Genomic DNA, 23,369 nt, shown 5'->3' on the forward strand with positions numbered 1-23,369 from the left:
GCCCAAAACCCTGTCAATATATTTCCCCACTCTGTGGAAAATTCAAAACCATGTAGGGCAATTGGTTACCGACCCTCCTGCCAGCGGATACAGTTCTCTCTATCTACTCTATCAAATCCCTTCAGAATTCTGAATACCTCGATCAAATCTCCTCTTAACCTTCTTAGCTCCAAGGAAAACAACCACAGTTTTTCTTATCTCTCCATGGAACTGAAGTCTCCCATCCCTGGTACCATTCTTGTAAATCTCCTCTGCACCCTCTCCAAGGCCATGACATCCTTCCTAAAGTCCAGAATTGGACAGTACTCCAGCTGGGGTCTATTCAGTGTTTTTTTTTATAAAAGGGATGGCATAACTTCCTTGCTTTTGCACTCTATGACTCTACTTATAAAGCCATAAAGATTCCTGTAAACTTTAACAATTTGTCCTGCCGCCTTCAAAGTGTAAAATGGTACAAAACAATTGTGTTTTGGGAATCGTTAGTTGCCTCGGTAGTGGAAGAGCTCATCCTGGCACTAATATGAGACTAAAAGCTTACTGAGAATGAGAAATACTGAAAATGAGAATCTCATGGGTTCCAGTTGAAACTCTGAGGCAGGAGCACCGTGTTTGTGTGGGATATGATGTCAGGGATGGTGGCTCCCAATGGTAATAAAGATGCAGCACCTTTAATGCTAGAATGGAGCCGCAGACATATCAAAGCTCTGTGTTTAATATTTAGCTTCAAACTTGAGTTGGTCATCAATCTCCCATCCAGGTAAATGCAAGATTGCTCATTCCTGTACTCCAGGTATTAGAATCCAGCACCACCTTTCCATTCCTGAATAGTTCTCAAATTCAATTTACACAGTTTATTTCCAAGATATTGAGAAATAAATTTACAATTTCTTCCTCGCCCGCCGAACTTGTATTGTATTGAAAATTTATTAAGACATCTTTAATTATATGTAAATTTATAACTGAATATCTGCACTTTACATAAAACAGCTTATTCACTTGGTAAAGTATTAGTTTGTAGGCTTAATATAATACAATTACCTTTACTAAGACAAAGGAGTAAGAATTGTTAACTGAGAGGAGACCTGCACTTGGAACTTTCATTTAGGTGACCTGTCTCAGTTGGAACTCTAAACAAAACCAACAAGTGCCCATCACTTTCCCAGTAGTTTAACAAAGACAGATTCTCATTGCGCTAGCTGCTCCAGATTCTTGTGTTTTATATATATTAACCGCAACCTTATCCCTACTGCTGCAGCTCTGTCCTTGAAGTCAACAACTTGCTCCTGGGCACAAACTAGACTCCTTCTACCTCAAGATGTGGAGGGCATTTGTCAAAGCATGTTGCTCAATAGTTTTCATGGAGATTCAATGTCAAAGTTCACCTAATTTACATAGAAGTCCTAAAAGGGGAATATACAATGAGTAAGTCTCAAATAAGACCATCAATGACAGATTGCAAAGTTTTTACTAATGATGAAAGGTAGAGGCAAAAGAGAAAGTTTAAAGAATGGCCGTCAAATATAGGGTTGCCAATTCTGGTTGGGCGTATTCCTGGAGGCCTCTAAATCTCCTCACCCCACCCAGTCGATCGACCTTGTTCCTCATCTCCAATATATAATTAATAAACAAAGCAAATGAAAATTGCACACCATTTTTTTTTTATGTCCCTAAAATTATTCTCCAAAGGTTATTGGTTGTAATGTCCAGGAGATTAATAGATAATTCCTGAAGACTGGGGAATTGCCAACCCTAGTCAAGTAGCAGCGGGGGCAGGTGGGGGCTAGTAACTGACTATAAGAACATAAGAAATAGGAGCAGGGGTCGGCCAATTGGCCCCCCGAGCCTGCTCTGCCATTCAATAAGATCATGGCTGATCTGATCATGGACTCAGCTCCACTTCCCCGCCCGCTCCCCATAACCCTTTACTCCCTTATCGCTCAAAAATTTGTCCATCTCTGCGTTAAATATATTCAATGACCCAGCCTCCACAGCTCTCTGGGGCCGAGAATTCCACAGATTTACAACCCTCAGAGAAGAAATTGCTCCTCATCTCAGTTTTAAATGGGCGCCCCCTTATTCTGAGACTATGTCCCCCAGTTTTAGTTTCGCCTATGAGTGGAAATATCCTCTCTGCATCCACCAGATGCTTCTTTTATGGTGGGTTCCCTGAGCCATTGGTGCTGCTGGCTCCCGACATGCTCATCTCATGCAGCCAGTGGTCACCCCACAGTAAACGGGCCAGATTTGGTAAAGCTGGGTAGACTGTTCGTTTGTATGAAATAGCAAGTGAATTGTCATGATTATACTGGAACGGTCATAGTGCAGCACTCCCTCGGTACTGTACTGGCGTGTCAGCCTGGATTTTGTGCTCAAGTATCTGGAGTGGTACTTGAACCCACGACTTTCTGACTGAGAAAAAAGTGCTGCAGAGTTGCAGCTGACAATTAAGAAATATGTGCCTGCCTGCCTTGAGTCCAAGACATTAAATTGGTTTATAAGGCTTACTGGTTTAAAATATATCCCATCCTCAAAAGCATGTTCTCGACAGTTGCAATCTAGGCTCACTGACAGTGTTAGCTGTGTCTCAGTGGTAGCACTCATACCTGAATCAGAGGTTGTGGGTTCAAGCCCCACTCCAGAGAATTAAGAAACTCTAAGCTGACACTCCAGTACAGTGGCTGAGGGAGTGCCACACTGTTGGAGGAGCAGTACTGAGGGAGCACCTCACTATCAGAGGGGCAGTACTGAGGGAGCACCGCACTGTCGAGGGGCAGTACTGAGGGAGCGCCGCACTGTCGGAGGGGCAGTACTTAGGAAGCGCCGCACTGTCGGAGGGGCAGTACGGAGGGAGCGCCGCACTATTGGAGGGGCAGTACTGAGGGAGCACCGCACTATCGGAGGGGCAGTACTGTAAGGGGTGGTCCCGGGTGTCAGGTTCACCTCTGACCTACTTGAGCGGTTCGAATTGCTCCCACACCCTTGGGTACTAGACTCTGGGTTTATTTTGGGGGTGGGGGGAGGGCGGGGTAATAAAGGGATAGCTGGTTTGATGCAAAAGAACTTTGATTTTATTACAGCCAAGAAAATACAATGTCAAACTTATAATCACTCGAATAAAGAATACATTATACATTCAAAGGGGGTTACAGTAAAAATTACACCTCCCACCTCCCAATACCTAATTCTAGATAGGTTAGACTCCAGGGCAGGCAGGGACTATGTTTGCCAATCCTTTCTGGTCAGTTAGCACTAGTTCGCGGTTTCGGGGTTCGTTGAATTCTGTAGGTTCTGCTTGGCATACCCCGAATGTCGGAGAAGACTTCTGACTGTGCAATCTCCAGTTGGGTTGAGTCCGCTGATGGGGTAGGGCGCGTTTTGGATCTATGGGATAAATACCCGGTTTCCTTCATTAGAAATAGGTTCAAAGTCTCTTTAGGTAATGTTTTCACTTGTTGGTAGTCAGGACTTAGATTGTAGAGTGGAAACTTTCGATTCTTCGGTTTCTTTCTGTTGGAGTTTTGTTTCGAGTTTGGTCGATCGCGGTGGTTTTTCTGGTAGTACCACGTTGGCTGTGGTTGGTTGCTTTCGGACTTCGAGGCTGGAGAAGTTAGTTTACAACTGTTGCGTGGTTTCTCTCCCTTCTGATGACATAGGCACAGTATGGCACATGCGTAGTATGGCATCTGGCGTAGTATGGCATACCCTCGGTTAAAACAGAGGGCCAGTTATACGGTTTGAGTTGTCCTAATCTTCCTGCCAAATCAATCCAGAATTCTTTCTTTAAATTTGGCAGGCTTGACATTTCTTTGTAATATTTTGGTGGGCTCATTAAAAGTTAATATGTCTTGGGTGGGTTGCTCTTCTAAATCTGTTTCCTGATGGAAATATTAGCTTGGTAATCGCAATGTCCTTTTGTGCTTGGTTTTTGCATACAGGCTGGCCATCTCTGAGTTATTGTTGTAATGTAAATGCCTCTTGTGGAGAAGGGTTTTCAAATATTCATTTCCCCAGACAATTTACCTTAGTCCCAACACTCAGACAGTTCCAATAATCAAGTTGGCTTCTTTAGTCCCTTAGGCCCGTCCACAGACTTGAATTTGTCTTGTAAAAGTCCAAAATTCGATTAAAGTTCGTAGTTTCTTCCAGCATTTTAGGATTTCAAATTTTCCGGTAGATAGTCCCAAATTAAATTTCCTTTCCAATGAGCCCAAACACTGGGAGATTCCAGTGAATTTTGACCTTTCAGTACTGAGGGAGTGCTGCACCGTCGGAGGGGCAGTACTGAGGGAGCGCCGCACTGTCGGATGGGCAGTACTGAGGGAATGCTGCACTGTCAGAGGGGCAGTAGTGAGGGAGTGCGGCATTGTCGGAGGGGCAGTACTGAGGGAGCGGCGCACTGTCGGAGGGGCAGTACTGAGAGAGCGACGCACCGTCAGAGGTGATGGAGACGTTAAACCAAGGCCCCGGCTGCTCTTTCAGCTGGACATAGAAAAATCCCACCGCACTATTTCAATCTCCCCAATGTCCTGGCCAATATTTTTCCCTCAACCAACATCACTAAAGCAGATTATCTGGTGATTGTGGAGGGAGAAATATTCTGAGAAACAGATACTGTCTGACCTGCTGGTGCTGAGTACTTCAGCATTTCCTCTCTTTATTTCAGATTTCCAACACCTGCAGTATTTTGCTTTTGCCTCAATGAACATTACTGCTTTGATCACCATTTCCTTTCTCGGCCCAATTGAATGACTGAGAATACAATCAAAAAACCTTTATTAACTGACAATGCCAAGGTGGTATCAGCAAATATTGAATCTTCAATACCGACAGAGATTTAAATAGGTTAACCTTTAGCACAAAATATCTAAGCTGACTGAGGGAGGTGCAGTCTTTCGGATGAGACATTAAGCCGAGGCCCCTCTATTGTCTCAGGTGGATGTAAAAGATCCCACGGCACTATTTCAAAGAAGAGCAGGGGAGTTATCCCCGGTATCCTGGCCAATATTTATCCCAAAATAAACAATGACCAGATGATCTTATCACATTGTTGTTTGTGGGAGCTTGCTGTGTGCAAATTACATTACAACAGTGACTACACTCCAAAAGTACTTCATTGGCTGTAAAGCTCTTCACGACGTCCTGTGGTCGTGAAAGGTGCTATATAAATGCAAGTCTTTTCTTTCTTTTTAATATATAGAATGTTTGATTCATTTACATTTGATCAGATGCATGAATTGCACTGAAATGTTGCTCGAATTGGTGACACTATCGGCAGAAGTTAGACTTCCTATTCACGTGATTGTGCGGCAGTAAGATATCAACTGTATCCACCAAAGCAGCACATGTAACTACACCTGGTATATTTATACTACTTAAAATAAATCTAATCAGATTACTTAATTGGACTATCGAGTTCCAGCCATTAACTAGATTGCATCTTGAGCAGGACCAGCTAATCTTTTTTTGGTGATGTTGGTTGAAGGATCGCGATTAAACAATGATAATGGATCAGAAGGCCAAACACCCAGTTCATCCTTTTGACCCTTTCTCATTGTCCAATCGTTTGCAACTGAATTTCAGCTTCCTTTGCTTCGTGTGTCGATTCATTATTTAACTGGAAAACTAATGACAAGTCGAAAAAAGACTCATCAGTTATGGAACAACCCAACACTCACTCACTGACATAAAGGACACTCATGGCTATTTCTACCAAAGATGAACTTGCATTTCTATAGCACCTTTCACAAACTCGGGCTGTCCCGAAGCCCTTCACAGCCAATGAAATACTTTGAGATGTAGTCACTATCGTGAAGTAGGAAATAGGGCAGCAAAAATGGTCCCAGAAACAGAAAATAAATAAATGGCCAGGTAATAATCTGTTTTTAATTATGTTGTTGAGGGATAAATATTGACTCCCCTGCTCTTCATCAAAATAGTGGCCACAGGATCTTTCACTGGGCCTCAGTTTAATGTCTCATTTAAAAAACGGCACCTCTGACAGTGCAGCGCTCCCTCAGCACTGCATTGGAGTGTCAGCCTAGAATTTGTCCTCAAGTCCCTGGAGTGGGACTTGAACCACAACCTTCTGGCACAGAGGAGAGTGTGCTACCTGTTGTGTATGGAGAAAGAGCCAGACTGAACACTGTGAGCTCAAAGTAAAGTGTGACCGTAGTCTTTTATTGCAGGTCTCCAAAGTGCCTCTCCAACCTGTGAAGCCTTCTTAAATACCTGTATTCCCAAGGGATTATGGGCTTCCTTAGGATTCTGGGGAATGAGCCCGCTGGTGGACATACAGAGTAAATACAAGTCCACATATATAACAACATTCTCCCCCCCCCCCCCCCCGCCCAAGTCAATAGTTTAACTATTTACAATGTGTGTCGATCTGGGGCCCTTCTTGATCGTCTTGGTGTGAAAGCTGGTGTTGTTGAATCATTTATTGGGCCCTCACTGGGCTGACTTGTGTTGGGCCCTGTAGGGCTGCTGTGGATGATGGGTTCGGCTTCGTGGTCAACCACGGTGCCGGTTGTCATTGGTGTGTGTGTTGGGGGATCAAAAAAGGTAGGGTCCAAGGTGGGTTGCTCAGGATAGTCCATGAATCTTAGTTTGATTTGGTCAAAGTTTTTCCGGTGAATGAGTCCATTTGAAAGTTTGATCCGAAACACTCTGCTCCCCTCTTTGGCCACGACAGTGCCAGGAAGCCACTTGAGACCTTGTCCATAATTTAATGCAAATACAGGATCATTGACGTCAATCTCGCGTGACACATTTGCGCTATCATGGTATGCACTTTGCTGAAGCCGCCTGCTCTCTACCTGTTCATGTAGATCAGGGTGAACTAACGAGAGCCTTGTCTTAAGTGCTCTTTTCATGAGCAAGTCAGCAGGTGGGATCCCAGTGAGTGAGTGTGGTCTCGTGCGGTAGCTACGCGGGACTCAGGATAGGCGAGTCTGCAGTGAGCCTTCAGTTACCCTCTTCAAGCGTTACTCGATGGTTTGCACTGCTCTCTCTGCCTGACCATTGGACGCTGGTTTAAACTGGGCAGATGTGACATGTTTGATCCCGTTAAGGGTCATGAATTCTTTGAACTCAGCACTGGTAAAACATGGCCCGTTATCGCTCACCAGGACATCGGGTAAGTTGTGCGTGGCAAACATGGCCCGCAGGCTTTCAGCGGTGGCAGCGGACATGCTAGCCGACATTATCTCACATTCAATCCACTTGGAGTACGCGTCCACAACCACAAGGAACATTTTACCCAAGAACGGGCCTGCATAGTCGATGTGTACCCTAGACCATGGTTTGGAGGGCCAAGACCATAAACTTAGTGCCGCCTCCCTGGGTACATTGCTTAACTGCAAGCATGTATTACATCTGTGAATGCAGGACTCTAAGTCCACATCGATACCTGGCCACCACACGTGGGATCTGGCTATCGCTTTCATCATTAAGATGTTTGGGTGGGTACTGTAGAGGTCATTGATGAAGGTGTCACTGCCCTTCTTGGGGACCACTACTCGATTGCCCCACAGAAGGCAGTCTACCTGTGTAGACATTTCATCTTTGCGCCACTGGAACGGCTTTATCTCTTCCTGCATTTCCACTGGGACACTGGACCAGCTCCCATGAAGCACACAGCTTTTGACTAGAGATAATAAGGGGTCCTGGCTTGTCCAGGTTTTGATCTGCCGGGTGATTGCTCACTCTCAAATGCTTCCATAGCCATGGCTAGATCTGTGGGCTGCGCCATTTCCACCCCCGTGGTGGGCAATGGCAGCCTACTGAGAGCATCGGCAGTTTTCTGTGCCTGGCCTGTGGCAGATGGCGTAGTTGTATGCGGACAACATGAGCGCCATCTCTGTATGCGGGTCGATGCGTTGGTCTTTATCCCTTTAACTCTCGGAAAACAGGGATATAAGTGGCTTATGGTCAGTTTCCAATTTGGATTTTAGCCCAAACATTTTCTTTACCCCATAGACACACGCTAACGCTTCTTTTTCAATCATGCTGTAGGCTCTCGGCCTTAGACAGACTCCTGGATGCATAAGCAACCGGTTGCAGTTTCCCGAAATCATTAGCTTGTTGCAATACATACCCGGCACCATATGACGCCCCATCACATGCTAGTAGCAACAGCCCCAACAGTGATGAGATACCTTGCAACTGTTGGCACTCTGGAGGCTGGCAGCAGGCTGCATTTTGGAGCTCCAATATGGTGAACAATGCCACAACTCTCAGAAATGGAACTATGAGGCCTAAGACTAAAGTAATTGGCAGACCAATTGAACAAATACTTTGGTTCTGTCTTCACTAAGGAAGACACAAATAACCTTCCGCAAATACTAGAAGACCAAGGGTCTAGCGAGGAGGAGGCACTGAAGGAAATCCTTATTAGTCAGGAAATTGTGTTAGGGAAATTGATGGGATTGAAGGCTGATAAATCCCCAGGCCCTGATAGTCTGCATCCCAGAGTAATTAAGGAAGTGGCCCTAGAAATAGTGGACGCATTGGTGCTCATTTTCCAACATTCTACACACTCTGGATCAGAGGGTAGCTAATGTAACACCACTTTTTAAAAAAAGGAGGGAGAGAAAACAGGGTATTATAGACCGGTTAGCCTGACATCGGTGATGGGGAAAATGCTGGAATCAATTAAAAGACATAATTGCAGTGCATTTGGAAAGCAGTAACAGGGTCAGTCCAAGTCAGCATGGATTTATGAAAGGGAAATCATACTTGACAAATCTTCTAGAATTTTTTGAGGATGTAACTAGTAGAATGGATAAGGGAGAACCAATGGATGTGGTGTATTTGGACTTCCAAAAGGCTTTTGACAAGGTCACACACAGGAAATTAGTGTGCAAAGTTAAAGCACATGGATAGAGAACTGGTTGGAAGACAGGAAGCAAAGAGTAGGAATAAACATGTCCTTTTCAGAATGGCAGGCAGTGACTCGTGGGGTACCACAAGGTTACAATATACATTAATAATTTGGACGAAGGAATTGTATGTAGTATCTCCAAGTTTGCAGATGATACTGAGCTGAGTGGCAGTGTGAGCTGTGAGGAGGACGCTAAGAGGCTGCAGGGTGACTTGGACAGGTGAGGTGAGTGGGCAAATGCATGGCAGATGCAGTATATAATGTGGATAAATGTGAAGTTATCCACTTTGGTGGCAAAAACAGGGAGGCGGAATATTATCTGAATGGTGACAGATTAGGAGAAGGGGAGGTGCAACGAGACCTGGGTGTCATGGTTCATCAGTCATAGAAAGTTGGCATGCAGGTACAGCAGGCGGTGAAGGCGGCAAATTGCATGTTGGCCTTCACAGCGAGAGGATTTGAGTATAGGAGCAGGGAGGTCTTACTGCAGTTGTACAGGGCCTTGAATACTGTGCAGTTTTAGTTTCCCAATCTGAGGAAGGACATTCTTGCTATTGAGGGAATGCAGCAAAGGTGCACCAGACTGATTCCCGGGATGGCAGGACTGACATACAAGTCTAGTCGATCCAGTCTTTCTTCATATTCACTGGAATTTAGAAGAATGAGGGGGGATCTCATAGAAACATAAAATTCTGACGGGTTCAGACAGGTTAGATGCAGGAAGAATGTTCCCAATGTTGGGGAAGTCCAGAACCAGGGGTCACAGTCTAAGGATAAGGGGTAAGCCATTTAGGACCGAGATGAGGACAAACTTCTTCATTCAGAGAATTTTGAACCTGTGAAATTCTCCACCACAGAAAATTGTTGAGGCCAGTTCGTTAGATATATTCAAAAGGGAGTTAGATGTGGCCCTTACGGCTAAAGGGATCAAGGGGTATGGAGAGAAAGCAGGAATGGGGTACTGAAGTTGCATGATCAGCCATGATCATATTGAATGGTGATGCAGGCTCGAAGGGCCAAATGGCCTACTCCTGCACCTATTTTCTATGTAAGCAATAGCACCCATTACGCATGAGACTAAGAAGTCTCAATCGGAGGTAAGTGAAATGAATAGCTTAAGTTTAACCATGACACGAGGAAGTAAATGTTACTTGACTGGAAGTGTGGATGTGAAAATTATAGATTGTCTTGTCTTGGTGACAAATTGTGACATTTGCATGTTTAATAATGAGTGCAAGGTCATGGTAAACTCGTCGATATGCTGTTGAAAGTAGACATTGTGCAATTTAAAATATAATGTATTGTTCTGCTGCTGTGAGTGTAGGTGTTTGACCCTTTAAGATGTATGCTTGAGTCAGTCACTAGCTCTGCTATGGGACACTTAATTAAGAAGCTACAAAGGCTCTGGCTCCATTATTAAGCATGGTGCTGAGATTTGAAGAGGAGTGTGTGTGGTATTTGAAATGTGATGCTCAGAGTAATGACATGCTTTAAAATATATATATCAATTAAAGTTCTGTCGCACTGTTCATGTTGGTGTCGGAGGATGTGCTGGTTTACAAGGATAGGAGCATTGCACCATGTGAAATGGAAGAGTGAAGTGTACGTCCCTTTAATCTGCGGGTTCAAATTGGGAATTGGGATCAGGCCCCGCTGAAGTTCAGTGGTAAGTGGAAGAGAGGCTGGGGGTGGGGGGAGGTAGATGGGAATTACCCCCTGCCCCACTGAGGTCCACCATTTCTTTTGAGAATTCTCTCACCTCACAGGCCCAGACTTTGTCTGTCTTTTTCTCAGTTGTTTGAGAAAATCCTGGGACCAACAAACTTGAGGACTTCCAAAACACACTTTGCGTTAAAGGGAAAATAGAGTATCCCAATGAACTGCTCCACATTTAAAAAAATATATTTCATGGGATGTGGGCAACACTGGCAAAGCCAGCATTTATTGCACATCCCCAATTGCCCTTGAGAAGATGATGGTGAGCTGCCGCCTTAAACCGCTAGAGTCTGTGTGGTGAAGGTACTCCAACTGTGCTGTTGCAGGGGGTTCCAGGATTTTGACCCAGCGATGATGAAGGAACGGCGATATATTTCCAAGTCGGGATGGTGTGTGACTTGGAGGGGAACTTGCAGGTGATGGTGCTCCTACGCGCCTGCTGCCCTTGTTCTTCTAGGTATTAGACATTATAAAGGGAGAAAGGTGCACTGTTACTCAATTACCTAGAATGGTACCATGCAGCAACAGATCATCCAACACCAAGAGTACAAGCTACCCCAGAATTCCATACACGGGAGCTCTGCATCCTCCACAGTTCAACCATCTACAATCTCTCACAGTCCTTCCAGGTAATGTGCAACACATCACATCAATAGAATCTCCAGAACTTAATTTCGTGGTGACTTACTTTACACACTGCGCTGTGTACACACACTAGATCCGTGCAGCAGAACTGGTCTCCAGTCCGTCTTGGTTAACTCTTGCCACTGGACCAAGACTTAGCTCTGTCAAGCCCGTGTGGTGGCTGGTGTGCAACAGTCACCACACGTAAAAAAAATCCACGCACAGGTATCTTCCACCCTTCAGGATGTAGTTCGGGATCTGGAATATTAGTTCCATCATTGAAATACCTGTGAACGTTTTGACGTGGAAGCAAGTCATCCTCGATTCGAGGGACTGCCAATGATGATGGCGACCTTGGTGTAAACTTTTGTTTTTAAACCTACTGGTTTGAGGCAGTTTGTCGGTGTTGAAATACCCTCCCTCGAATCTTGCAACATAATATGACTGTTCCTGAAGCTAATGTGATAGCTGGAGATCCACACAAAACACCCACTTCCAAGGAGAGGATTAGCAGACTATTATGTGCATACAACAGCATTCCAAAAGCAACATGCGGTGCAGTAGTGTAATGGTTATTTTACTTGACTAGTAATCCAGAGGCCTAGACTAGTAATCCAGAGAACACGAGTTCAAATCCCACCGTGGCTATTGAGAATTTAAATTCAGTTTAGAACATCTGGAAATAAGAAGCTGGCATAAGTGTTGGATTATTGTAAAAACCCAACGGGTTCACTAATGTCTTTTAGGGAAGGAAATCAGCTGTACTGAGCCGGTCAGGCCTACAGGAGACTCCAGTCCCACACTTACTGCCCTCTTAAGTTGCCCGGCCAGACACTCGGATGCATCAATCCTGCAGTTCAAGGTGGCGGCTTTGTAATGGGCTATAAATGTCAGCCTCGTTATAGGCGCCCACATCCTGATAATGAATTTGAAAAAAAAGGCAGGAGAGGTATGGGCCAGAGGAGAATGTGTGGTAGAAGTACCAGGGAAGAGTGACCACACACCCTTCATTGGAGGGTAGTATACAAACAAAGGGTTAGACATTCCATCAGTTTCGATTCGCTTCCGCCCATTTTAACGCTGATATGCTTGAAGCTCCAACTGCAACACAGGAACAGGAGGAAGCCATTCAGCTCATCAAACCTGTACCACCATTCAATTACATTACCGCTGATCTGTATTTTAACTCTATCTACCTACCTTGGTTCCATAAACCCTTGACTAATAAAATTGTACCTAAAAAGTATAAATACTTCAAGTTGCAAATCACATTTTTTTCCTTGAGCAATTAGAAACACTTCACACCATTATATGAAGAACTGAAGACAAAAATAAGACACGACGGGTAAACTACATTTCTTTTTAATGCACAGAACAGATATTGCTGCTATTAATCTCACCAGCACAGTGCTTAAATTATTGCCATAAATACATTCCCAATATCAAATAAAGTGGTACTGTATACATGGAGAGGTGGCCAATAAGTGACTTAATGATATATGGAGTGATTGTAGACAACGACTAAATGCTGTGCAATGATATAACGGAGTGACTCCCGACAGCGAACTGGAAGCCGCGCAAATTAAAAAAAACAAGGCCCATGACCTGTGTAGCTCCGCGGGCAAAAAAAAACACTGGAACCACGCAGGCGCAACTACTCCCGGTTCGTTGGCAGCAGTCGCGTCCACGATATAAACCAATGAATCTGGTCACAAAAATGCCGCGCTGTCTGCATGTGACATCAAGACAAAAGTCTTGCGTACATTTCCTCCTTTGCTGAAGATAGCCCCCCAATCAAAATCACAAAGCCTTGAGGTTAATGGCCGTAAATAGCCATTTAATAGGATGCAAATTATTCTCTCTCCCCTGCCCCCCCATTTGTGTCTATGTGAAGCCCTCCCCATAAACGCACACTACAAACTAGTGGCCATATCACAACACAGATTTCCTACTCTAACAGAAATTCTCTTGTTTTTTTCTCTCAAATTAGAACAGCAGGAAAAGCAACTTGATTATCTTGAATTAGTATGCAGAAACAAAAGCAGATATTTACCCACGGTTCACATTGTCCTGAGGATTACTCAATGGAGAAAAAGTAACTGAACGCTCCACATTAACACACATGCGCGACAAATGTAATCATCCCATGGTTCCAAAGCGTTTCTACACCCCGTTATAATACGGCCATTGGCGGCGACTCTTCTGACAAACTCTCAGCTCTCAAACACACATTTGCACATTTCTAGGATCAAGCACCTGCAAGTGCAGATTAAACATGGAGGAGCTTTCTTGCACACAAAACAGTGTTAGCAACAGCAATGTCAGACCTTTAAGGGGTGTTGTATCTTCACCTTGACTTTCATCCACATCATTTTTTTTGCAATTGGAGTGCACTTTGGTAAGCTACCTAGGAAATGGACAATGATTGTGAATAAACGAAATTGCCAAAATATTCAGAAACCTAAGGCACCTCGGGTGCATTTTGCTTCCCTCTTTTTCCTGAAGGCATATCGACTCTTCACTGGGATACAGCTCCACGAATGCCCTCCTTGCCATTTTCACACGCAAGCCCAATGAGCGGGTGCAGGCTAGTTAACTACACAGGGCAGCACAGCCAAGGCGGACACCCATTTGCAGGAGGGGTTTCTGGAATAGCATTCAGGGCTGGGACCTCCCTAGTCCCAAGCTGAGCTGTGCCAACTCAACACAGACTGGCAACTGAACCTCGGGGGGTTTACAGTGCTCAGCTCTCCGTCACTTCAATCAACCGAGTCAACTGGGGGGGGGGGGGGGAGCACAGAGAGCTTCCATTTCTAATCCGCTATGGTCATCATCATAGGCAGTCCCTCGAAACGAGGATGACTTGTTTCCACGTCAAAAAGTTCACAGGTGTTTCAATGAAGGACCTAATATTCCAGGTCCTGAACTAAATCTTTAAGGGTGGAAGATGCCTATGCGTGGATTTTTTTTTAACGTGTGGTGACCGTTGCACTCCAGCCACCACACGGCCTTGACAGAGCTAGGCCTTTATCTAGTGGCAAGGGTTAACCAGGTGACGGGAGACCTGCTCTGCCTGACGGACCTAGTGCGCACACATATCGCAGTGTGGGCTGGCCAGTGCTGCCCCTGGGGCCCGATCACATCCCTCTGCAATCTCTCGTCGCTCCTTCACCCCTACCTCGCCGCTCCTGCTGTATCTGCCCACGGTCCAATCACCAACTTGGATCTTGGTGATGTCCCTCTTCGCTGCCGTCACCCTCCTGCTCCAGCTCCAGCTCACACTGAAGCAGGAGAGCAACGGCAGCGAAGAGGGATGACCGCTATGGTACAGCACACGATGTTGCATCCATCTTGACTCAGTAGAGTCAATGGAAGTCAGAACCTGAGAAGGGCGAGAGAGAGATTCATACACCAAATCCAGGTTGGACAACTTAGTCCTTTGGCGTTGACAAGACAATTTTCAAGAATATCACTATAAACTCAACACCTGAAGGATAAACAAGGTTTGGGGTTAAAGTATTCATACATACACACACGACATCAAACCAAAGATAGTCTTCATGAACAAGCAACATTGACATCGGAGAGGAATTTGAGTCCGACATTGATGTGGTGGTTTTTGTGAGGAGCAATGGTTATATTCATTTCTTAACTAAAACACAATGTTCATTCTATTTTCACTGCGAAGAGGTTACTTTATCGAGCACATCACTGAGCGGTGAGCAAGTGTAGTCAGAGTGGGTGTCAACAGATTCACTCCCCACCTTCTCTGCATTTACACATTTTTCTTTTTGTTTTGAACAGTTCCTGTCAGTGTTGTGACACACAATTTAATAACAAACGCAGACACAAAAATGCAAGTGTGGAGCTATTATCTAGTAATCGTGTTATTTAATATACAGTCCCACCCGTACCCCCCACCCCCCAAAAAATGGAAAAAGACACAGCATTTGGTATATTCTTCATTTGTATTTAACGTTATAAAATCTGTTGAAACTTGGTAGAACTATCACCAGAAGCGGTATCACGCAGCCCCCTCAAGACAGACACGGAATAAATGCAGAATCAGTTGACTAAACCTCTCGAAATATGCGCTTCCCTTCATCCAACAGCACTGATCTCCCCATGCTAATGGGCATCACGCTCAAATGCAATTCACAGTACAGCATTATATGAAACAGGGCAGGCATGTACATTATACGACAACTTCAGTTGTAACTGGTCACCAAATACATTTTTACACTGCAAACCTTTTAGCAACCGGGCAATGTTTTAAGCACTCGCCAAATCAAGCTGCCATCGTCCTCTCTCTTGGGATGCTTTAGTATTTTAATCTTGCTGCATGTAACACGGGATAACAAGCTCCAAGTGTTTCATCAGTCCCTCCTCAACTGTTCCATCACTGGTCAGAACAAACTTTAAAATTGAAGTGACTAAAGCAAGGTGGCACTGATAGAACTTGCACATCATTATGCAGCAAGACATTTGAGGGGAGAAAATAATTTCTTCAGCATGCTAAACAAAAAATTTGATTTGCAGAAAGAATTTTAGCAAAACCAAATACAATAGTAACTGCCCAGTGCTGTTGACTCCTGACTGACATTAATTACACTGACCAAAGTGGTACAATTGGAGCAGAATTTTATAGGATATAAAATCTCAATTCCCTGTGTGATCAAAAACACGTTTATCCAGGTCTTCCCGCTGCATCCTAAACACACAGTTGTATATTGCAATTTTTTTTTTTTTTTTTTACTCGTCAAATTTAAACAAAATGGAGCGTTATGCAGAAGGAAGGTACTGATCACAGCTGCTCTGAAAACTGGTGCCTCCTGCCTCTCGCTACTTTAACCATTCCTCACACTGACACAACCACAACAGTTAAACCATCGGTGGCTTGACCGGACTCGCCTTCCCCAGTGGTGGATTATACAAGGCAGAAAATGGGACCAGGGAAGGAAATTACATCCATAAATTAGGTTAATATTTGAACATTTCTAACTCCCCCCTCCTTTCCCCTCCCAGGTCCCCACATAAGACCGCAGTAGGGTAGTAGTTGTTTTTCCATTTCAAACAGGGCGTATAAAAGGCCAGAACCGACAACAGATGTTGGCTCCCTCGCCGGTAGGAGCCGGGCGCACTGTAACTAGATTATCGTCACAGCAGATTAAAAACCATTCACGTCACCTTAATCAGCTCGGAGAGAGGCTAGCCATTGACGTGATTCTAACAGCAAGTTACAGTGATGCTGCTGCCCTCAAGCGTGGTGGGGTCAGGGATTCAGAACTGCTGCCACTCAAAGCCAAAGACGATTTGATTCGCATCCTGGTTTCTCGTGATCTCCTCGAGGATGCGGTGTTGCTGCCACATTTGCTGGAGTTTCTTGTATCGCTCGGGACACAGGTGCAGCGGGTTACCTCTCCTTCAAGAAAAAAATATATAAAATCAAAATGCAATTGAAAACATTCCAAATGCACAAGGCTTAAATTTCTCAAGTTGGCAAAATGTTTTCTTTTTTTAATTATTTTAATTTTTTATATTTATTTATTTTAAAGGTTAATGATACAATCGGCACTTTGTGACAGCTAGTCCAAGTGAATGCAAACAGCTTGGCAGTGACCCAAAGATAAGGGATTGTGGAGATAGAAAGAAAAAGAGAAATACAAATTACAAAAGTGTAGCAATCCAACACGTTCATAAATTCCATAAACGATTCCCCTACTCTACCACTGGGTGCTGGGTATTGGTCATTCAAAATTTGAGTCCTCAATTTTTTTTCCTATCATTTTATAGATGCGCTCTTCACATTACACTCAATCCACTAGTGTTCAACTGTGCATTTTGTAGATAATTGTGAGCATTATATTCGCTGGAAATCATACCACCTTTTGGTTAACTCTGTGGTAACCTTTAATGTAGAAAAAGGTCCTATAGCGCATCTCAGAGGTCAGAATGAAGACCCAATGAGGTAGGTTTTCAAGAGGCTTTTGAAGGGGGGGGAAAAAAAACAGCAAGGTAGAAGGGTTTCGGGAAGGAATTCCACAATTTGGGACTAACTTTGCCTAACTAAAGCTTCGTGGAGCAGAGGGGCTAGGAAGCTGTAAAGGAGGCTAGTGTTGGACAAGTGGAGGATACAGGTTGGCACATAGGCCTGAAAGAGATTAGAGAAGTAGGGAGGCTGTGACTGGAGAGATCGGTCAATGCAGGCGAGGATTTGCTAAACAAGAACCAGGAGCAGGAGTGGGCCATTTTGCCCCTTGAGCCTGCTCCGCCATTCAATGAGATCATGGCTGATCTTCTACCTCAACTCCACTTCCCTGCACGATCCCCATATCCCTCGATTCCTTTAATATTCAAAAGTCTATCAGCCTTGAATATACTCAACGACTGAACATCCACAGTTCCTTTGGGTAGAGAATTCCAAAGATTCACCACCCTCTGAGTGAAGAAGTTTCTCCTTGTCAGTCCTAAATAACCAACCCCTTATTCTGAGACTGTGACCCCTGGTTCTACACTCCCCAGCGAGGGGAAACATCCTCCCTGCATCTACCCTGTCCAGTCCTGTAAGAATTTTGTATATTTCAATTAGATCAACTCTTTCTTCTGAACTCGAGAGAATATAGGCCGAGTCTACTCGATCTCTCCTCATAGGACAATCCCATCATCCCAGGAATCAGTCTGGTGAACCTCTGTTGCACTCCCTCAATGGCAAGTATATCCTTCCTTAGGTAAGGAGACCAAAACTGTACACAATACTCCAGATGTGGTCTCACCAGGACATTATATAATTGCAGTAAGACGTCTTTACTCTTATACTCAAATCCTCTTGTAATAAAGGCCAACATACCATTTGCTTTCTTAATTACTTGCTGTACCTGCATGTTAACGTTCAGTGATTCATGTACAAGGATACCCAGGTCCCTCTGAACACCAACATTTCCCAATCTCTCTCCATTTATAAAATACTCTGCTTTTCTATTTTTCCTACCAAAGTGGATAACTTCACATTTCTCCACATTATATTCCATTTGCCATGTTCTTGCCCACTCACTCAGCCTGTCTATATCCCCTTGAAGCCTCTTTGCATCCTCCTCACAACTTACAATCCATGAAGAGACAACATTTATCCAATCCAAATGTTAGGTGATCACTCTGAAGGGGCACTACTCATTTAAACTGTCCAACATGTACAGGGGGGCAAATGACACACTACTCTTGGCAAAAACGATTCAAATGACAACCAGGTCCTGCCAGTAGGGTGTTCTTCCCCCTTCTTAAACAACAGAGCGGTTTGGTCAGGGAGGAGCTTCTCAAGTGCCAAGGTCAATGAATCTCCAAGATCATCAAGCAGGAAGGATAATTCCTGCCTGCTCACAACACTCTGAAAACCAACAAAACCCACTTGATGGGCAGCTCCAGGAGTCCAGTCTGTAAGTGCAGTCCCCGCCACTTACGGCGGGCACGTTGGCACAAACACCATTTTCCCTCCCTGTAGACGTTGGACAGTTTAAATGGGTAGTGCCCCTAATACTGAACAAACCATTATTGAATAAACTAAAAACTGTTCAGTGTAACAAGCTGACAGAATTCATCTTCAGACATCCCACCTGGTGCTGCAACAGTCTCCAGTTCTGCCACAATTTTGTCAGCAATTGCCTCGCCACCATTTAGAGAGGCCGTGGCTCAGTGGCTAGCACTCTCGCCACTGAGTCAGAAGGTTGTGGGTTCAAGTCCCATTCCAAGGACCTGATCACATAATCCAGAATGACACTCCCAGTGCAGTATTGAGGGAATACTATACTGTCGGATGTGCCGTCTTTTGGAAGCGACATTAAACCGAGGCTCCATGTGACCCCTCGGGTGGATGTGAAAGATCACGCGGCACTACTTTGAAGAGCAGGGGAGTTCTCCCCGGTGTCCTGGCCAATATTTATCCCTCAATCAACACTTAAAAACAGATTATCTGGTCATTATCTCATTGCTGTTTGTGGGAGCTTGCAGTATGCAAACTGGCTGCTGCGTTTCCCACATTAAATCAGTGACTACACAAGAAAAATATATAATTGGCTGTAAAGCGCTGTGTGACGTCCTGAGGTTGTGAAAGCCTCCATATAAATGCAAGTCTTTTTTTTCTTTTTCCAATACACAAACATACATTGATGAATTTTACAGAGTCTGACTGTACAGATTCTGCAGCCTCTGTAAAACACAGAGTCCTAATGAGATGCAGTTCAGGACTGCCAGAAAAGGTGTTACATATCTGTACAAGTTATTCAATGCTAGCAAATAGGAATAAATTTGTACTTGAGCAGCTGGTCTGTCTCCCCATAATCATCCAGGTATGGAGCGGGTATGAAACATCCTCTGTTCTTCCCCGCCAACAGCAGCACCTGACACGCCCTTATCCTGGTGGAAGAATCAATAAAAAACATTCAAATAACTAGCCAAGTTTTGTCCTCCCCTTTTCCTGCCAACTCTTCCAAAGGCATTGAGCTCTTGCTGGGGTCTGGTTGCTACAGGTGCTGATCGACCACAGGTAACTCATCCCAGAGGCTGGTCAGCACAAGAACACAATAGGAGCAGGAGTAAGCCATTTGACCCCTCGAGCCTGCTCTGCCATTCAATATCATGGCTAATTTGATCCTGACCTCAACTCCACTTCCCTGCCCGCTCCCTGTAACTCTCGACTTCCCCACCGTCCAAAAACCTGTCTATCTCCACCTTAAATATATTCGATGACCCAGCTTCCACAGCTCTCTAGGGCAGAGAATTCCAAAGATTCACAACCCTCAGAAGAAATTCCTCCTCATTTCCGTTTTAAATGGGTGACCCCTTATTCTGAAACTATGGGCCCAAGTTTCGGGCCGTGCCTAGAACGGCGCAGCCCCGACCTGGACGCCGTTTTTCGCGCCACAAAGTGCGCCTAAAAAAAACTTCCAGATTCTCCAGCTCCCTGCTGGTCCTCTGGCCCTCGGCGCGGCGCAGCACGAGCTGGAGGGGGCGGAGCTAGGTCCCTGCGCTGAAAACAGTGCCGGGACCTCTGCACATGCGCGCTACAGTGGGCACGCATGTGCAGTAGCTCCAGGCGCCCAAAACTGTGTGGGAGGGGCCCGAAGCACGCAGCCCCTAGCCCTGGCCTCACTGGGGCTGCGTGCTTAAGGCTCCTCCCACGCCCAGCTCCTGCTGCTTCCTCCCGACCCGACTCCCGCTTCCCCCCCCGGACCGGACCGCCCACCTGACCTGACCTCTCTCTCCCCCCCCACCCCGACCCGCGCTCCCGAGCCCACCCCCCACCCGGACCCGACTCAACCTGACCTCCTCCCCCCGAACCGAACCGACCCATGCTCCCTCCCTGGCCGCAACCCCCCCCCCCCCCCCCCGAACCAACCCGACCTCCCTCCTCCCACCCCCGACCCGACCCGACCCGCGCTCCCGACCGGACCCAACGCCACCTACCTGTAAATCTGGTGCTGGGGACGGGCCCTGCCCGAAGTCTTGGGCCCGGCCCGTTCCCCCCCCGCCATCTCTACTTTCCCCCCCGCTCCTCCTTCTCCCCCCCTTCTCTCTCCTTCTCCCCCCCCTCCTTCCCTTTCTCCCCTCCCATCTCCTTTCCTTCCCCCTTCTCCTCTCCCCCCTTTTTCCCCTTCTCCTCTGCCCCCTTTTTCCCCTTCTCCTCTCCCCCCTCCTTTCCCCTTCTCCTCTCCCCCCCTTCTTTCCCCTTCTCCTCTCCCCCCTCCTTTCCCCTTCTCCTCTCCCCCCTCCTTTCCCCTTCTCCTCTCCCCCCCTTTCCCCTTCTCCTCTCCCCCCCTTTCCCCTTCTCCTCTCCCCCCCCTTTCCCCTTCTCCTCTCCCCCCCTTTCCCATTCTCCTCTCCCCCCCCTTTCCCATTCTCCTCTCCCCCCCCTTTTTCCCCTTCTTCTCTCCCCCCCTTTCCCCTTCTCCTCTCCCCCCCTTTCCCCTTCTCCTCTCCCCCCCCTCCCCCTTCCCTCCCTCCCTCAGAAACACAGACACTGACAGACAGAGAGTGAGAGACACACACAGACAGACAGAGAGATAGAGACACTGACAGAGACACACTGAGGGGGGCATCCCAGCACGCTGTTGGAGGGCTCCCGGTGCTGCAGTCGGTAACTAGAAAATGTTTTATTTATTGATTTTTAAAAAAAATATTTCTTATTAATTTTTTTGATTGATTTATTGATGTTTTTATCATTTATTATTGATGATGGCTCTTTATTTGTAAAACTGAAGTGTTTAATGTTTGTAAACTTGCCTTTAAGCCTCCCCCCCATTTCCTACGCCTGATTTGTAACCTACGCCTGATTTTCTAAAGTGTAGACAAGGTTTTTTCTGAGCGTACAAAAATCTTCACTTACTCCATTCTAAGTTAGTTTGGAGTAAGTTTTCACTGCCGAAACTTTGAAAACAGGCGGAAGTGGCTGGACACGCCCCCTTTTGAAAAAAAAAATTCTGTTCCAAAGTGAAACTGTTCTAACTGACTAGAACTGGAGCAAACTAAATGCCGAGAATTTGAATTTCTAAGATATTCCGTTCTACACCAGTTGCTCCAAAAAATCAGGAGCAACTGAGGCTGAAACTTGGGCCCTATGTCCCTAGTTCTAGATTCCCCTATGAGGGGAAACATCCTCTCTGTATCTACCTGTCCAGCCCCATCAGAATCTTTAACGTTTCATCTTATACGTATATGGGCAAGTTGCAGTGTGTCACTTCCAAGCCCACTCCAGGCCTCACTTGACCTCCTGCAAACACACTCCGCATGGGTCACTGGATTCCAACCAGGAGTGGGAATCCAAGATAACTTTTCACTAATGCAGGAGCAATAAGGCCAAGTTGCAATGCCCCTACCACTACCCCAGCTGAGATCAGCTAACTCAGCCCAGAACTTTCCTGATTGGACTGGCTCGGTTATCATTTTATTCAGATGGAACAATGAACTAAGTATCACCCCATAATACTCACATTGTGAAGTGCAGCATTCTTAATACCCTGCAATTTTACAATGAATTTACTGATCAGAATTTTATAACACAGATTAGGCTAATCATATTAATAGAGGTGTGGAAAATTATGAAGTGTTTTGATTGAGTAAATAGGGAGACACTGTTCCCACTAGCAGGAGGGTCGGTAACCAGAGGGCTCAGATTTAAGATAATTGACAAAATGAACCAAAAGGGACGACGAGGAGAGATTTTATTTTACACAGTGAGTTGTTGTGATCTGGAACACGCTGCCTGAAAGGGCGGTGGGAGCAGATTCAATAGTAACTTTCAAAAGGGAATTGGATATATAGTTGAAAAGGAAACATTTACAGGGCTATGGGGAAAGAGCAGGGAGTGAGACACGTTGGATAGCTTTTTCAAAAAGCACAGGGACGATGGCCTCTTTGTGCTGCATGATTCTATGAGACCTCTACAACATTAAAGTAACCATAAAGGAAGTCAACTGCTCGGTGTGCGTGATGAGGTACCTGAGGAACATTCCCAATCCAGACCCACAGTTTATAGCATGAGCTGCACATGCCCCAAACTCTTCCCCATTCACTTCTACCCGGCAGCACTGACTCTGCGAACATAGCATGGCTCCGCAGAACATGCAAAGGGCGAGGTGCTTGGTCTCATCATCAGAAGATCTGGAGCACCTGTGGGAGAAAGTGCGGCAATTAGCTCAAGGTTATGGCACGATAAAGGTCCCACGCGCGCACAGTATTCAGTATCAGGTTTCCACTGGCAGGTTGGCCCGTAACCAGAGGACATAGATTTAAAATAATTGCCAAAAGAACCTAGGGGTGAGGGGGGAGAGAAGAGAGAAGACTAGGAGATTAAAAAAAAATTATATAAACACAGCGAGTTGTTGTGATCCAGAACGCACTGCCTGACAGGGTGGTGGGAGCAGATTCAACAGTAACTTTCAAAAGGGAATTGGATAAATATTTGAAGGGGAAACAGTTGCAAGGTTTGGGGGAAAGAGCGGGGGAATTGGACTACAGGTTCGACCTCCCTTATCTGGGACTCACTTATCTGGCACCACCCTTCGTCCGGCATGATTCTGGCGGCCGGGGGGCGCATGCATGGAACGCGGCCAACCTCCACCCCAACTTTGGGGCCGCACGGACACTTAGCCCACCGGGG

At 45.6% G+C, this 23,369-nt stretch overlaps 1 protein-coding gene across 2 annotated transcripts in view; it reads right to left on the minus strand.

Moving 5' to 3' along the window:
- Window positions 1-12,567: 12,567 nt before the first annotated feature.
- ubr1 (ubiquitin protein ligase E3 component n-recognin 1) overlaps window positions 12,568-23,369 on the minus strand; it is a 171,852-nt gene continuing 161,050 nt past the window's right edge. Inside the window, exons 45-48 of one of the 2 annotated variants that reach the window (XR_011593045.1) lie at window positions 22,709-22,879; window positions 19,526-19,627; window positions 16,409-16,643; window positions 12,568-13,628 (exon numbers count right to left, since the gene is read on the minus strand). Coding sequence is in view for 1 of the 2 variants with exons in the window: in XM_070878717.1 (XP_070734818.1) it covers window positions 16,502-16,643; window positions 19,526-19,627; window positions 22,709-22,879 (415 nt within the window). In the remaining variant the exon portion in view is untranslated. Of the gene's footprint in view, window positions 13,629-15,170; window positions 16,644-19,525; window positions 19,628-22,708; window positions 22,880-23,369 lie in introns of those variants that run through there. The other variant, XM_070878717.1, reaches the window with a different exon arrangement.

The sequence above is a fragment of the Pristiophorus japonicus genome, chromosome 4 (assembly GCF_044704955.1).
Source record: "Pristiophorus japonicus isolate sPriJap1 chromosome 4, sPriJap1.hap1, whole genome shotgun sequence".
NCBI lineage: Eukaryota > Metazoa > Chordata > Chondrichthyes > Pristiophoridae > Pristiophorus > Pristiophorus japonicus.